General features: G+C 40.3%; 1 protein-coding gene across 13 annotated transcripts in view; it reads right to left on the bottom strand.

The window, feature by feature from the left end:
• The window catches only part of cep112 (centrosomal protein 112), a 130,777-nt gene that overhangs the window by 87,951 nt on the left and 25,492 nt on the right, over positions 1–17,334 (bottom strand). For all 13 annotated transcript variants that reach the window (XR_014873584.1, XM_085155860.1, XM_085155863.1 and 10 more), the window contains 4 exons: positions 12,286–12,372; positions 6,092–6,191; positions 5,537–5,655; positions 3,279–3,422 (listed from right to left, as the gene is read on the bottom strand). Coding sequence is in view for 12 of the 13 variants with exons in the window: in XM_085155860.1 (XP_085011986.1) it covers positions 3,279–3,422; positions 5,537–5,655; positions 6,092–6,191; positions 12,286–12,372 (450 nt within the window). In the remaining variant the exon portion in view is untranslated. The remainder of the gene's footprint in view (positions 1–3,278; positions 3,423–5,536; positions 5,656–6,091; positions 6,192–12,285; positions 12,373–17,334) is intronic.

Raw genomic sequence — 17,334 nt, 5'->3', positions numbered from 1 at the left:
ACCAAAGTCCTTTCATAAGACTTCAAAGAAAGTGCAGCTTTGGGAGGTGTGTACGCATGTGTGCACGCACATCTTCAAGCACAATCACGGCAATGGGTAAGATTTAATACATACTTGGATCAAAGACCTTTTTAAAGATGACAGGCACAAGGTATGAGAGTCATTCTTGGCCAGAGGTTAGAGAATGTCTCCTTTCATTTCAGCCACCGAGTGTTGTGGGTCCTTTTCGCCCCCCCTGATTAGCCATGCGACAGATGTATACATTTAGAACTAACTGAGGAAAGAGTTTTTAGCAGAAGTAAATCTAGTCGCAGAGAATCCTGTTTGTTCCAGTGAAAGGTGGTGCTGAGCATAGAAAATAATCTGCCTACACTAAGCGTTTGAACACTTGCATCCCCTGCTGCTCTTTAGGATGAATCTCTGAAAGCTGCTCACACTATCTTAAGGATAAGTCGTGATCACAGACAGATGGAACAAACATGTGCATACAAAAATAAAAAATAAAAAAAGTAAGGGAAAACACGACAGGTAGTTAAATTCGATTTACACAAACACTCACTGTGTAACTGATGGACACAAAAATGTGACTAAGTTAACCCAGAATAAAATACTAAATATGTTGTGTTTTATATGCTCATCATGTGAGTTTTACACTACTGTGCAAGTCTTGAGCCACTCCTCCTTTCTTCGCATTTTGCTTCCAAGAAGCCTGCTTGCGATGCCCAAACCCCTGGCTACACTCTAAAGTCGGTAACTTTTGTGTATTTTCATTTCTTCATTTGAACACAACAACACACTTTAGTTTCCAATAAGTTTATTGATTGGTTTGAAAAGCTTTTATATTTGATTAGATATTTGAGTTTAGGGTTCAGTGGTTTTGATGTTCTTCTTTGGTATTTAGTTTATTAACAAACTAGCCTGTACTGCATGGTTTTTGTGGTTTATGATTGTGTTTTGTTTAGTTACCCCTCGTGTGCCATAGTGATCTGATTAGCCATCATATATACCCTTGTGTGTCATTTCCTGTATAGGTCAGTTATGTTTGTTTGGGCAGTTGTTTGGTTTGTTAAGTTTGCAGTTCTTTGCCTGAGTTAAGTTTTGTTTCTTTGACCTCTTTTATGAGCTCAACATTTATTACTTTTGTAAATATAATTTTTTAGAGTTAAATAAATGGAAACCCTATTTTTCTAATAATTCCTAGGACTCCTACTCAACTCGGTCCATCACACTGGCCTTTTAAAGTATTTCTTTGGCATCTGATGCTGATGGTTCCACCTTATGAAATGTGCTTTGTCACTCATTTTCAGTGCAGTCGCTATCCCTGACCCATTTTTGGAGGAATGTTTTTTTTTTCTGGTTCTTAAAGTCACTTAACACTGACCTACAAATCATTAAAGTATTTTAAAAAAAAGCACCTAACTCAATGGATGATCCAGTGTCGCGTCTACTCATAACTGACAACTTAGCAAAAGAACAACAGTATCTTTAGGCCCTTTATTTACTTGCTGCCAGTCACACCATTTGTTTCCATTTCTTCAGTTAGTGGGAAAAAAAGAGGAAACAGGACAAGTAGCGGACAAAAGAAGTGTCAGGCCTTAAAAACTCTCCAAAGCAGGTGAACAGTATCTGAAAGTCTTGTCAGCCAAGACCTGACAAAGGACCTGAGAGATGTATCTGACCCTTCATCTTATCCATCTACTGTTAACTGAACCGTCATCAGAAGTGGTCTCTGTGAAAGGGTGGCTGACAAAAAGCTATTCTGAAGGAAGGGAGACAGACAGAAATGGCTGAGATTTGCCACATTCCAGAAAAGTGTCTGAAAATCAGTAGTAACTGGTCTTGTGGAGTGATGAAGCCATAAAAATAAAAAAATAAAAATCAGTTATAAGTATGTATGGACAAGGTCAGGAGAGAGGTTTTCATAGCCATCTGTAAAACATGGTGTAGATTCTGTACTTCAGCCCTAGTGTTGGGGATCTTGTCAAATCTGATGTAAATATGAATCAAGAAAAGTACAGTCAGATTTTGATCCATCATACAATATTATATAATTGGCAACAACTTCCTTTTTTTGTTATGACAGTGACACCAAATACACTGCCAATGCAGTAAAAGGATATCTAAATTGAAAAACACTGAGTGGAGCACCATCAGTCACCGACTGCTTTCTCCAGAGCCTGGACCTCAACATTATTGAAGCAGTGTGCAATTATCTTGACAGAGAACAAAAAAGGCAGCCAACATGCAAAAAAGAGCTTTGACTGTCCTTCAAGAAGCCTGGAAAACCATCCCTAAAGAAATGACAGGAAAGCTGCTTTAGATAGTTCAGGCTGTGGTGAAGAACACAGGTGCTCATCCCAAATATTCTCTTTCAGTCTTGTTAGAATTGTACAAGTTCTGTTTTTGTCCTATATACTGTATATTCATTTATGTTTGCACGTTACAATACATATTTGTGGCTCAAAACCTTTGCACAACACTGTATCTGTAAATCCACGGGACCACTGGCTAAGTGGGAGTCTTCCAGCACATCTGCTACTTTGGTATGTGCAGCAACACAAGGTCCAACATAAATCAGGGTGTGGAGATTAATAATTCAATGTCAGAAAATCACATCATTGGTCTCAGCAGACGCAACCCACAGCAGCTGCAACAAAAAACACCAACAGACTGAGCGCTAACACAACATTTCAAAGAAGCTGCTCCAGAAAATTATTTTTTGTCTGAAGTGTGCAGAGCAATTGATCCTCAACACCTCAAATCTACAGCCAGAGGCAGATGGTGTTGTTTTTCCTTTCATTTAACTTGTAAAAAGATGACTTAAATAAATAAATAAATAAATAAATAAAATGATGATGATGAAGTCGTCTATATCAATCTGAGCTACTGTAGCATCTTACGCATCCCATGTCAACAGTGTTATAAAATGTGACACGTGCATTTCAGGAATAAAACATGAAATGGTTGCTTAACTATAAAAGTAGAAAGAAGATACGAGGCAGTGTCGCACGCTTGACTGATGAGCTGCTGTGATCAGACATCCAAGCATGTGTAGTATTGAACTGGGTGTCATTGCATACAGTTTAATAAGAGTAACACAACCACTATGGGTGAGTAACACCCACGTGTTTCATCAACATACTGTTTGTGCACATAGTACACAGATTAAACCCCCAGCTAATATTATTATTAAGATTAATCTTAGCGGCCGTATTAATGCAGTAAAGCTGACACATACACACACATCCAGACTCACACATGGCTGTTTCTGTACTCACAGTTGCTTGTGACCGTGCATTATAGTCAGACTCCATCTTAGCCAGTCGGACGTTGGTGTCCTCCAGCAGTTCCTGGATATTCTGTGTGTGTTTCTTCTGCAATTCAAACTTCTCCTGCTCCATCTCTGTCACAGCAGCATGCAGCTGCAAGGGCATGAAACATCTACATGTCAGTCACAGATGTTCCTCGCTGCGATTCCAGTCATTGATGACTGATCAATCATTTCTCTTTTAATTTTTAAAAGTATAAAAACACTTTTCAGCAATCAGAGACCACATAATACTTTTTTTTTTAATCAATTCCGTCCATTCTCTGCCGTTTATCCTTTTCAGGGTCGCGGCGGGCCTGGAACGTATCCCAGCTGTCTTTGGGCGAGAGGCAGGGTACAACCCGGACAGATACCAATCCGTCTAACCAATTCATTATATTAAAAACACTCGATGAAGGACTTGTGGACTGATGAAGAAATCTCATATCTCACAGTCAAAAGCAGCATCAAATGGGCTTTTAGCTTCAAACTTCCACCAGACCTTCATGTCATACTTTCTTTGTTTATAAAGTATATAGTGATTGAAACTTTTGGGCTTCTCGGTAACTGTTACAAAATTACATTTACATCACACCTTGTAATGTTACATACATACACTCAACAGCCACTTTATTAAGTACACTTTGCTAATAATGAGTTGGCCCCACCTTTGCCTTCAGAACTGCTTTGATTCTTAATGGCATAGATTCAACAAAGTGCTGAAAACACTACTCAGATTTTGGTCCATGCTGACATGATAGCATCACACAGTTGCTGAAGATTTATCTGTAATGGGAATCCCACTGTCATTGTCCAGTTACACCACTACCGGTAGGGCTGTGCGATATGACCAAAATCTCATATCCCGATATAAGAATTCTATCATCCCGATAACGATATAAATCACAAAAATGTAACATTTTCTGTAAATTCTGTGAATCTCAACTTGCTGTGCGTCATGTAGCTGGAGTCGAGTGTTTTAACCGATGCATGAAACGATACATTTTTAGACATAAGTTGTAACAGCCGCCATTTTCTTTGCGAGTATTTATTACACAGGGTGCTGCGGGGAAAACCTGTTCTAACATTTTACTTCTCATCCGTAAATAATCTGCTCTTTCACGTGATTCAGTTTATTTTGAAAAGTCTCAACAGGATCTTGAGCTTTATTGTGAAAGGTTTATGTGGAACATAAACAAGCGGACACGCGATGGTGTTACCGTCGTTGTTGCTAACGACAACGCATAAAAACAAGCGCTTGTCCGTCCGTAGTGTGGTTATATAAAATATAAGAGAAAGAGAGAACTTTAAGAAATTAATATAGCCACTACAGTGACCATCAAAACAATGAAAAAAATATTGCCGTAAACAGTTTATTTTGCGACACCATGAAACAAACGATAGCGTAAAATGAAACGATAGACGTTTTTATATCGTCATCTGATATATATCATTATATCGAACAGCCCTAACTACCGGCAGCTTGAAATATTAATAATACAAGTTTGGCCATTTTCCTTTGAGCTCTGGCATCATGTATTCTCTTTAAACACTAGAAATCGTTGTGTGGGAAAAGTAGATCAACAGTTTCTGAAATACTCAGATCAGCCCTGGCACCGCCTGGCACCAACAACCATGCTGTTTAAAGTCACTTAAATCACCTTTACTCCCCATTCTGATGCTCAGTTTGAACTCAGCAGGCCGTCTTGACCATGTCTATGATGGACCATGTTCATGAAGTTGAACAGGTGTACCTAATACAGTGACAGTGAGTGCATACTTCCAAAGAGTAGGGTTAGTACTGTCTGCTTCTTTAGATGTGCAGTATCTCTTTTTGAACAGGGTTAAACATAATTCATATGCTACACTTTTTTTTTTATGTGATCTGAGAGAAAAAAATGTTTCTATAACATCATTTAGCACATGCTGAGCGACCCTGAAGAGATGAGTGTAAATTTCATTAGCATCTTATTGAGCCCCCACAGCTGAGCTAGCTGGAGCTGTAGGAGTGAAAAGACAATTTACCTAGGGCACAGAGCATTAATTTTTCAGCAGTGAAAAAACCCACACTAACTTAAGCACCACATGAAGGAATGAGGTACAGCAGAGCCTGGCTGCTTAAAGCAAAGTCTGCTTGTCTCATGCTAACAAACAGTTTTCCTCTGGCTCAGGGCTGCTTACACGGCGTTGGCCTGTAGAATTTCTAAGCCCTTCAACTTATCCTCGTACCTTCTTCTCCCACTCGTTTTTTAAAGAGTCGGCGCTCTGATCCGACATCTTCTTCAGCTCTGCAATCTGCTTCTCTTTGCTCTCGCAGATGACCTGGGATTCCCGCAGCACACTTTGAACTGCGGGTGAGCGCAGACACAAAACACACAAAAGAGCAGTCAGGCCCTGCCTCAGGGTATGAACAGATGGACACATGAACAGACATGCACGCACACTTGTGCTCGACTGATGTGCTGTCAGAAAATCAATGACAGTAAAGATTTTGTTTCTATTTGAATGGCTACTATAACTTCTGTGCGACGCAGTTTTATCATTGGACACTCTTAAAGCAGACACGTGAGAAAAGAAAGGAACAGGACCAAAAAGAAGGAAATCAAGTATAAAAAGACACATAAGGTGACTGAATTTTAGATTGAGCAGCACAGCTGGAGAGTGTCACTCTACACCAGTGCAATCCTTTGTGGAATTGAATCTTTTTAGGCTTTTTACTCTGAGTGGCAGAGACACAAGTATAAACATCCTTCATGTTAACCCCGCAATCACGTGACCTCTCACCTTTCTTCTCCAGCTTACGGATCGTCTCCTCTGATTCTTTCTGCTTGGTCCGATGAAGGCTCTTCATCTCCTCAATCTCACCATTTTTTCGGTCCAGAATCTACAGATGGAGAGGGAGACACTGAAAGTGTATTCGGCTGTTTTTTCTCTTACTGCCAAGAAAATGGCATCTGTCATAGCAAAGCTAAAGCTATTAAAGTTTTCGCATGCAAAGTTCACAAAGGCTAAATTTAAGTATGCACTATGTGACCCAGATATAAAAAAGGAAAATGCAACCGCCCACACTCAAAGACAGCGCAGAGACCCTGGAGTTTTTGACAACCAGCAACACTAAAGAAGATTTTTTTTTTTTTTTTTTTTTTTTTTGTGCAGAGTTTCTTGCTTTGTGAGCTTATGTATACCCCCCCCCCCCCCCACACACACACACACACACACGAAAACACATAACAGCACATGCAGCTGAAAGTATTCAGACTCTACTACTACTATTACTACTCTTGTAGGTAGGGGTCACGTAGGAAGTAAACATGAATATGAACATTAATACATCAAAAGGTTTAAGAAAATAATTATGTATATTTATATATGTGTATGTATATAACATGTTTGAATCCGCTGGACTGTGGAGTTTGCATGTTCTTCCTGTGCCTGCATAGGTCCTCTCCAGGTACTCTGGCATCTTCCCAGAGACAGCCAGGTGCTACCACTCAAATACATTTGATTGTCTGACCACTAGCAAGTGTGATCACCTTTATCAAAGTTTTAGCAGTTTACTGATCTGGAGCATTCAGGTGTGTGTTAAAACAATGCCATAATCTTCCCAGGAAGGTCAGACCACACAATACTGGTCAATACTGCAATACCTGCGTTTGGCCAAACAGCATATCAGCACAAACACTTCATACCAACTGCAAAGCACGGTAGAAGGGTGATGATTGAGCTTGATTCTCAGCCATAGGATCAGGGCACATAGTGCAGCCACCATGAACCAAAGTATCCTCGAGGCAAATGTGACGCTATCTGTCCGACAGCTAAAGCTTGGCTGAAACTCGGTTCTGAGACAACAGCAATCCTAAGCACAGAAGCAAATCTACAACAAAATGTCTGAAAAAGAAAAGACTTGAGGTGTTGCAATTAGGGGTGGGTTTTTATAATCGATTTATCGATTAAAATCGATTCTGGCTTGGATTACGTAAAATCGATTCATTAAAATCCTGAATCGATTTTTTAATATAAATTTATTTTGCCCGAAATGCCAGAATCTCAGGTGAAATCTCACAAAACTTCAACAACCACCAAACAGCTAAAACAGTAAATGAGAGCAGGAACACGGATTCTGCACAAAGACTTAAACACACAGCGCAGCCCGCGGATCAGAATCAGATGTCGAATTTCTCACAGTCGGGGCTGAAAGCCGACAGCCCGCTGATTCTGATCTGTCGGCGGGTCCGCGCTTTGTGTTCACGCCCTTTATGCGCTGATTGTAAAGCTGTTAGTTTGATGTCTCTCCAAACAATATTGACCGAACCAGCAGCAAAAGAAGATCCAAACTACACTTCACATAAACATCGTCATGTATTCACTCTTACTTTTACTGTTTTGCTTCTACCATGATGCACATCTCTCTCTCTCTCTCTCTCCCCGGTTTTCTGCATTATTCGCTTGCTTGTTACGCACAAGTCTACCTTTGTTTACAGCGCTATCGGCCGACTTTTTTTTCTTTCCGTTTTATATACTTCCGAAAAGAAAACCTAATTTCTGCCGTTCAATGCTGAACAAATTTTAACTTTTTAAAATTATGCAAAATGCAAAATGCTTAGCCGTGTCTCTAATAAAACCGCTGTAACTTCAGAGGTAATGTTCATATGTTGATTAATGGTTTTCTTTAGTTTTTGATGTACTACAGAATATTTTTATAAAATCCCAGGCCAGAAAAAATCACCTTCATGTGTTTCTGTGTTTTATCTTCAGCTACTTTGACACAAAGGCATCTGCTGTGGCTCACACCTTTGATAAAGTCTTGCGTGTGTCAGCTTCCTTTTTATAGATACAAAAATATGTAAATGTACTAATCTGAATTATAATATTTCTGACTGTCAAAATTTCCCATATTCAAATCGAAGTGAATCGAATCGAATCGAATTAAATAGAATCGTGGATCGAATCGATTCTGGACCTTGTGAATCGGAATTGAATCGATTCTAGAAATCAGTGACGATACCCAGCCCTAGTTGCAATGACCCAATCAAAGATTAGACTGTGGTGGGACCTTAAGACAGGTGTGCATAAATGAAGGCCTGCAAACCTCGATGAACTGAAGTAACGATGTAAAGAAGAGTGTGTCAGAATACATTCGCAACAATGTGCAAGACTAATAAAGTCAGACAGAAAACCATTGCTTCAAGCTCATTTTCCTACATGTTTGCATAGAGCCCTTTGAAAATATATTTCTTTTTCCATGACTACATAAAAGGTTAATTGGTAATTATAAATTGACTGTTGGGGTGAATGTGAAAAAAAGAATGATTATCTGTACATGAGACTGGCACCCTGTCCAGAGAGTACGCTGCCTCTTGCCCAGTGCAGCCACACTGCAACCCTGATATGAAGATACATAAAATGAGGAAATTTAACGCCATACTAGCTTAACGGTGGTGACGCGGTGAAGTCTTCTGTTTATGGATGCTAATGTAAATTTATTATTAATTTCATTTTTTAAAAAGACAGAAAAAGAGATTGTTTGTCTGCTATGAATCACGTGTTCATCTCATGCATGCCTAAATTAAAGGCTGTTATCTGTAGCAGCACGAAACACGCTGTATAGCATTTTACTGTATGACTTCATTCATTTCATCTTTAATAACCACATCCATTACTTAGGAGACTACGTGCAAAGTGTGAGAAATGGCAGCTGAATGAACCACCTGTGCTAAGGCGCAATGAGGTAACTGCATCTGCTTCCTGCTGCCATCTGTAAGTAATTAGTTAAATTAGGCCATGGAGAGTTTCTCAATTACTCTGTTGCATAATATGCATATATATGTAAGTGCATTCTGCAACTGGTGACTCTATCTGCTATGCAGATGGTGCCAAGCAGACTGGTTTACTTTACAGACAAGATTAATCCAAACTCAAAAATCCAAGTCTCATTTTATCGAATTCAGCTCTCGTAGTGATATCAAATCATCTACTTGAAATATCATTCTGAACCTATCTATAAGCTTAATGGATTTTTTGGGCTGTATTTTTAGGTTTGGGAGTAATGCCATTAACAAAAGGGAATAAATAGCGTTATTTCAACAACAGATGATGCTCTGGCTGAAATGGACCAGTGGTTATTTTTCCATTAATTCCCGAAGCCCATGAGACTTTAGCATTTTGTTCAATTTAAGTGCACTTATTAGTCCAGTCTACCATCGTCTCTGTGAGTGAGAGTGTGATGGGAGAGAGATGAAAGGAGGATAGGGTGACTGGAGCAAAGTTCACAGAGCATTTAGGATACCCATTTTTTCCCCCCCATTTTACTACCCCAGAGGCGTTGTTGTCATTTCCACTGAACAAGCCGATGACACAGTGTCAGTTCCAGGGAGAGTGCACCAGACAGTGGGAAATGGCAGCTTTTAGGATGTCCATTTTAGGATTGAAAATACATCCTATGCGGGGGGAAGGGGATCCAGCCTGGCTGGTTTTGACCAATACCATCACTGGAAGAGGACAAAATTAAACTGCAGAAGAAAGAACCAACAGAATCTGTAACATATGTAATTTAATCTCAGCGCCATTTCTAACATATTGTACAGTAAACGGAGATTTGCATGTTAATAACATAAGATGTTCTTCTGCACTTGATTTTATCAAATATTTTGGAACTACTCTCACCATGCTTCGGATTTAAAGCAGTGGGACAACGACTCGTAGCCTTTCAGCAGCCTATACATTATTTATAAGTAGACTAATTAAAACTAAACCTAGCTTGTCCACTTTCCATCCGGCTCATCAAAGTCCACCCCTGAATAACTCCCCTTTGAAGCCATTATGGGGAATATTGGGTAACATTCAGTGGAAATTAAATTGGACATAAGTTGCAATCTGTATGTAATTAAAGAGAGAAGGGGAGGCAAAAAAGAGCTGGCTGTCATCCTGTCTCTTGTCAAACACTAAGACGCAATGGACATTTTAAAGAAGGAAGAAAAGTAGAGTGTTTTTTTCTGTTTTATTAGAAGCTTGTGTGGCAGCAAAGGAAAGTCATAGTGAGTACGTGACAGATCCCAGGTGCTTGATCTGCAGCCTAACTGACGGGCACCGACTGTAGTGTGAAATAAACCAGCTTTATTGCTATTTTAACCAGCTGACAAAAAGCTTTGAAAAGGTGATTACATGCAGGATGGAGCGCTAAGAAGAGGACAGACTCATTCCTTTACTTTTCATTAGCCACCAAATGAGAATCAAGATCAGTGACGGGCGTAGGTTAAATAGCTCTCCTGAGCACCGAAGTGAGCGGGCCTGTCGAGAAAAGAACTGCACAAACTATTTTCACTCATGTAGAGGGCATTATATTAGCACCAACTTTATATAATTAAAAGTTATCTAAAGAGGTGACCATAACAAATACATTTAAAAAGGAGATTTAGCCATGTTCACTAAAGGTCCCTATCTAGATGTCTGGATGTGTAGTGCAGAAATAAACTGCTATTGGATGCTGGTCTAAGTTAACAGAATAATGTAAAAGTATGTTTTTATTCGCTGTTTATGCTGTTACGAGTATAACCCCACAGCCAAAAGTCAACTATTGTTTGCTACATACACTCACCAGCCACTTCATTAGCTTAAATGATGTTAAATGTGATATAATTATCGGTAGCAAATGGGCTGGTCTTTCAGAAGCTTTCAGAAGAAGAAGCTTTTCAGAAGCCGATGATTTGCTGGGATTGACCCATTAAACAATCTCTATGATTTGCAGAGAATAGTCCAAAAAGAAAAAGGGAAAAAAAAAGAAAATATCCTGTGAGCAGCATTTTTTTGGTTAGAAATACCGTGTTAATGCCAAAAGTCAAGGAAAGATGGCCAGACTCAAATAACCACTAGTTATAACCAAAGTATGAACAAGAGCATTTCTGAAATCACAACACACTAAACCTTGAAGCAGATGGGCTACAGCAGCAGAAGACCACGAGGCTACTGTTTACACAGGCTCACCAAAATTGGACCACAGAAGATTGGAAAAATGTTGCCTTGGTCTGAGGAATCTCAGTTTCTTCTGCAACATTTAGGTGGTGGGATCAGAGTTTGGACATGGAGAACACGAAAGCATGAATCCATCAAACATTGTATGAACAATTCAGATTGGTGGTGGTGGTGACAACTGACCACTAAACCCCACAGCCTAGATGAGTATTGTTGCTGACCATGTCCATCCCTTTAGGACCATGGTGTAACTAATCTTCTGAATGCTGCTTCCAGCAGGATAATGTTCCATGTGGGTGGCTGTAGCTCAGGTAGCAGAGCAGGTCAGCCACTAATCAGAAGGTCGGTGGTTCGATCCCAGGCTGCCTCCTGGCTGCATGACAAATATCCTTGGGCAAGATACTAACCCCATATTTGCCTACTGGTGGTGGTCAGAGGGCCCGGTGGCGCCTGTGTCCGGCAGCCTCGCCTCTGTCAGTGCGCCCCAGGGCAGCTGTGGCTACGATGTAGCTTGCCATCCCCAGTGTGTGAATGCGTGTGTGAATGGGTGAATGACTGTATGTAGTGTAAAGCGCTTTGGGGTCCTTAAGGACTAGAAAAGCGCTATACAAATGCAGGCCATTTACCATTTACCATGTCACAAAGCTCAGTTCTCAAACTGGTTTGCTGAACAGGACAAATACTTAATTGTACTCAAATAGTCTGTCAGTGTCAATATGAATCAAAATCTCTCAGGAATGTTTCCAGCACCTTGTTGAATCTAAGCCACAAAGCATTACGGCAGTTATGAAAGCAAGGGTGTCCAACCCAAGACCAGCTACAGTAGGTGTACCTAATAAAGTGTCCAGGGAATGCACGTTTGTCACTTCCCTATAAGAGCTAGCTAAACACAGGTCAATAACTGCCATAATTAAAAATATCCAAACAGCTGGAAAGTTACAATAATTGTTTTATTTACAAAGTACACACTAAGCAAGGACTGTGAAATATGCAAAAGCTTTTGTTCTTACTTTCTCAACCTCTGCATCGTGTCTCTGCTGCAGCTTCAGTTTTTCCTCCTGGTGCTTGGCCTCCAACACTTTGATCTTCATCTCGGTCTGAGAACAAAGAGAACCAAATGCCATATGTAACATTTACAACACGTTTAACACAGTGATTAAACTTTTGTCATCCTACCCCCAAATATTATGAGCAAGATATTTTGTTAACCACTAAAATCTGTGTCCCAACTGTTTTACAGACACGGCACGGAATAACAGAGCCTGTCTGTCAAAGGTAACATAAATCCGGATGATACAGTGTACAGCATCTCCCAAACAAGTGCAGCTGATGATCAAATAAAACCACATTAAACCTTTAAAAAAAAAAAAAGAAAAGATTTTTCCACACACAGAGAGCTTCAAATGTGCCCAACTGTTTGCGCTGCTTATCTCTGTGTTAGGGCTGGGCTATATCATACCGTTCACGGTAATACCGGTGTAATTTTGGGCAACGATAGGAAAATGAAATATCGCGATAGAATATGGGTAAAACGCGTATGCGCAGTGCCTATGTTTACATACGCACAGGGCGGCGACGCAGAATGAGAAGAGCGAAAGCGGATCGTTGAATGAAACGGATGAACCAGAATCAGTTTGTAAAAATGCTGCAACTTCATTGGTGTGGAACTGGTTTAGCTTTCGTCCGTCAGATACACAACAAAGCACTATTTTTGGTAGAGCATGCTAGCGGGCCATCGTTATTACCTTGTTGTTTGGAAAATACGGCACACTTAAAATCAATCCTTTGATTTTTCTGAAAATCGACAGTGCCCCTTATAATCCCGTGTGCTTTATGTATGAATTCTGGTTGTGTTTACTGACCTCGAAACGATTTTATGTGGTACACGGCGCTCAAAAATCTGTCAAATGTTTTAGTACGACTTTGCTAAGCTACGAACCCGCACCGCTTGATGGATTGTCGGAGCATTACGGCTATCGTAGGCAGGGGCCTCGCTGAGTGATACGTACTGTGGTTCAACATAATATTACCGTATTGTGTGTGTATAACCTCTTTTTAAGTTTTGTGGATATTATACATGGTTATGCTGAGGATATGTCGGCCAATTTCCACTGGAAATGCCTTTTGGTTAAACTGTCAGCAAGGAATTTGCACTGTTACGTTTTTATATAACTTTAATGCACATAAAAAAACAGCTGCTTGTTTAAGTGAAAATACATTGATGGGGTTTTTTGCACTAATAAAGTTGTGGAGTTGTAAAGTATTTTGTCTAGTGTCAATTACATTGTCAGTTATATCGTTATCGCAAATTTTCAAATGTATATTGTGATAAATATTTTTGGTCATATCGCCCTGCTCTACTCTGTTTATTGTAAACAAATGTGTACACAAAGTAAAAGCCTGTTTGTGTGTACTTATCCAAAGTTAATCATGCAAGGAAAGGCTGTTTTCATTCAAACACTGTTTTCAAAGGATCAAAAGTTCAACGTTGTCACGAGCATGTTGGAACAAATCTCCTGGAGCTAGAGGACGTTCACACACCGTAAAACAAAACCCTAATGATTCGTCACTTTCTGTAATTGACTCAAACAAAAAAGAAGAAGAAGAAAAAACATCTTCAAAGAGCCATTAATCATCACACAACTACATCTGTCTGGAGAGAGACAAAGCTACAAAATGACAGCTTTTTGACAAAACATGTGGCTTAAACTTAAGCTAAGAATTGATTGAATTATAAAGCTGTCTCAGCTTTATAAAGATATAAATGTGCTTTTTACACACTTTCAAAGCTAAGAAAAAAAAAAACAGAAAAAAAAGAAGAAGAGGACACTTTTTGATCCACAGCCTAGTCTTACCAATAAGATGTGAAAGTATGAGCAGATAATACTCTAAGCCTTACAGTATTAAGGAATTTGTACTTACAGCTTTTGACCTGTGCATCTGTGGTCTAAAACACACTGTATCCTACCACTATTTAGCTACCATTAGTAACAGTGATCATCGTTTTTATGAAAACACTCACTAATAATTACCAAAGAGATGGAGGTTATGTTTTTGGTAGCGTTCGTGTGCGTGTCATTCTGTCTGTAAATAGTATAGCTCAAAAAGCTTTGAATTCATTTGTTGAAGACTTTATAAGGATGTGGATTGGGCCTGTGTTAACAATCTATTAAAATTTAGCTTACATCCACCAACTCTTCCCATTCACATGGATATCAGAACATTACCCAGGTAAGTGACACACCTGGCCCATCCATGTGATATAAAAGGAAATGTCATCGATCAGACCAGGCCACCTTCTTCTGTTGCTCCATCCAGTTTGGATACTCTGGGGTTAGCAGCTAGGCAGCCCCACACACAACAAACTAACACATTTCCATCATAACCAGCATTAACCTTTTCAGCAATTTGAGCTATAATAGCTCGTCTGTTCGACTGCACTGTGCAGGAAAGCCCTCGTTCATCACGTGCTGCAGTGAGCCTTGGCTGCCCATGACCCCGTCGCTGGTTCACCACTGTTGGACCACTTTTAATAGATACTGACCACTGCAGACCAGGAACACCAAATATAAGCTGCAGTTTTGGAGATGCTCTGACCCAGTTTATTCAGCCATTTAATTTGGCTGTTTCAAACTTGCTCAAATCTTTACACTTGCCTATTTTTCCAAATTTCAGGTCCTCCTACCCATTAGAATACACATAAGTTTAATGCTAAAGTAATATTTTCTGCGAATAAAGATTTCTGTTCCCAGGCCTTCACCAGTACCAGCTTGGAGGCTGCCAATAAGAACAAACCCACAAAACACATAACCAATAAAACATATCTACATGGATTTAAAATTGAGAGGTGGGCACCGGCGCCAGAGGTAGGTTTGAATACACAGACCGTCTACTGGATGCCGTTAACGTGCCCACCCTCAAGGCCCTATATATATATATATATATATATATATATATATATATATATATATATATATATATATATATATATATATATATATATATATATGTGTGTGTGTGTGTGTGTGTGTGTGTGTGTGTGTTATGAGAGTGTAAGTAATGTGGATGTCTAAGTTGTGAGATAAAATTGAGGCACAGGTGGCCAGAAGAGGACAGAGGGGGGGGGGAATGTCTCCCCTGCACCCTGGTGACACACCCGCACCCCAAAGCCCTACCTGTGTGGGTGGGTGTGGTGGAGCGGGAAGAGGGAGGCAGCCGGGGATGGGGAGGAAAAGAAGGGAGGGGAGGGTGTCCCTCCCTAGGGCCAGCTCCCCCGCTGACCCCAATATGCACCCCCGTCCTCTGGTATCCACCAAGGCAAGGGAGCCCAGGCCCATCCAGACCGGGGTCTGGATGGGCCTGGGAAAAAAAAGGGAGAAAAAACAAAAAAAAACAAAAAAAACAAAAAACAAAAAAAACAATAAAACATATCAAACCTCTTTTTGTGAGCGTTAAAATCAAACATGTGTAAACATAAACTGGCTGGATAAGTAATGAAGAGGACCTTCATTACTCAAACAAACCAGAATTTTCTATAATTAGCAACTTTTGGCTACTCCCTTACTTACAAGGGGTCACTACAGCAGGTAACTTTGCATGTTTGATTTGGCAGATTTTTACAACCTTCCTGGTGCAACAACCATACAGATTTGTCTCTCTTTTTCCCCTCCCTTTCTGGTAGACAGGATGACCTTGCAAAGGCTGACGTCAATCCGTCACATGTCATGGAATAATAATGCTATTTTTATTCCACCTTTGGAAAAAGTATTTCTCAGATTTTCCTAGTTAGATTGCTGTTAAGTGCCAACAACACACAACAACACACGGAGGCACAAAGAAAGTCTTTGACACAAAGATGACTGACCATTTCCTTTGATGTCCCTACTCATGTTTAGTCACTGTCTGTTCTGGTGTCTTAATCAACCCTAAAGCAGGGTGACAGTGTTCCTCCTTTGAAAGTGCGGCTGTGTGTATGACTATGTCAGCAGTTATAACGTCCCAGGGCTAGATCTTGTTTGTTCTAGTCATCAAAAACTATTAAGCAGAAAATTCCCACAACATTACTTGTCACACTCAAACCACATTAGACCTTCCCTCTTGGTGAGAATCAAAGGGAAGTAACTGTGATGTCTGAGTACAGACATGATTTAACTACACAGGTGTTTAAGTGTACACATACAATACAATAAAAACACCAACAACATACTGAATTCACTTTACATTGAGAGCCGTGTTAAAAATAAAATTCCAACTAAAATACTTGAATTGCCTTCTAGACGATTCTCCTCATTATTGTATTTCAGCTACACTTAGACACTATATCCTTGACAAAGCTCTGTTAAATATTCTGCTTCTTTTTTCCTTGATTTACTGCCATTTCTTGTGCAATTGAGGGGACCACAGGAGACGTGTCAGAAAAGAAAGGAAAAGGCAAAAGAAAAGGAGGGGGTAAGAAAAGACAGAGGGAGAGATGGGGAGAGAGGTAGCAGTGATTGAAAAGCAAAGGAGTTAGTAGAGACCTGATTCTGCCCTCCCCCCGTCCCCTCTACTCCCCAAAAAAAGAACGTGTGGGGGTGTCACTTTCTCATCCTCTGTTCAAATGCTCTTTGGAGAAAGTTTGTCAAACTAGATCAGGGGTGTCTGAAACTTGTTTATAAAAGGCGTCGGTGAAGGAAGGAGGAGGAGGAATGTCGTACACCTAAGGCTTTTGAGACAGCTTCAATCAGCCCAACTGGGTGGTACAGCTTTTTCCCTTTTCTCTTCTTCAGAGTTGTAGCGAGCGCTGTAAGATGCCATGTTTTTTGACACTTCGCTCTTGAAAGGATGAGAGGCTAGAGAAAGAGAGAGAGACGGAGGAAAGAAAGCGAGGACGGGTACGAGAAAGGGAAACCATCGCGGGGTCAGGGCCTTTTCCCTCGGGGGGGACGTGTTCACAAATCGGCTGCTAACTGTTTAGGCTCCACAAAGCAAGGTTGCAATTGTGCATTTCCTTCATCGCGCTTGAGATGTACAATGTCCCGGTGCGTCTTTCATCCTCAGTAAACACAGACGCTCTAGGA

The sequence above is a fragment of the Neolamprologus multifasciatus genome, chromosome 4 (assembly GCF_963576455.1).
Source record: "Neolamprologus multifasciatus chromosome 4, fNeoMul1.2, whole genome shotgun sequence".
Taxonomy (NCBI): Eukaryota; Metazoa; Chordata; class Actinopteri; order Cichliformes; family Cichlidae; genus Neolamprologus; species Neolamprologus multifasciatus.
This window is presented reverse-complemented; position numbering and strand designations above follow the sequence as displayed.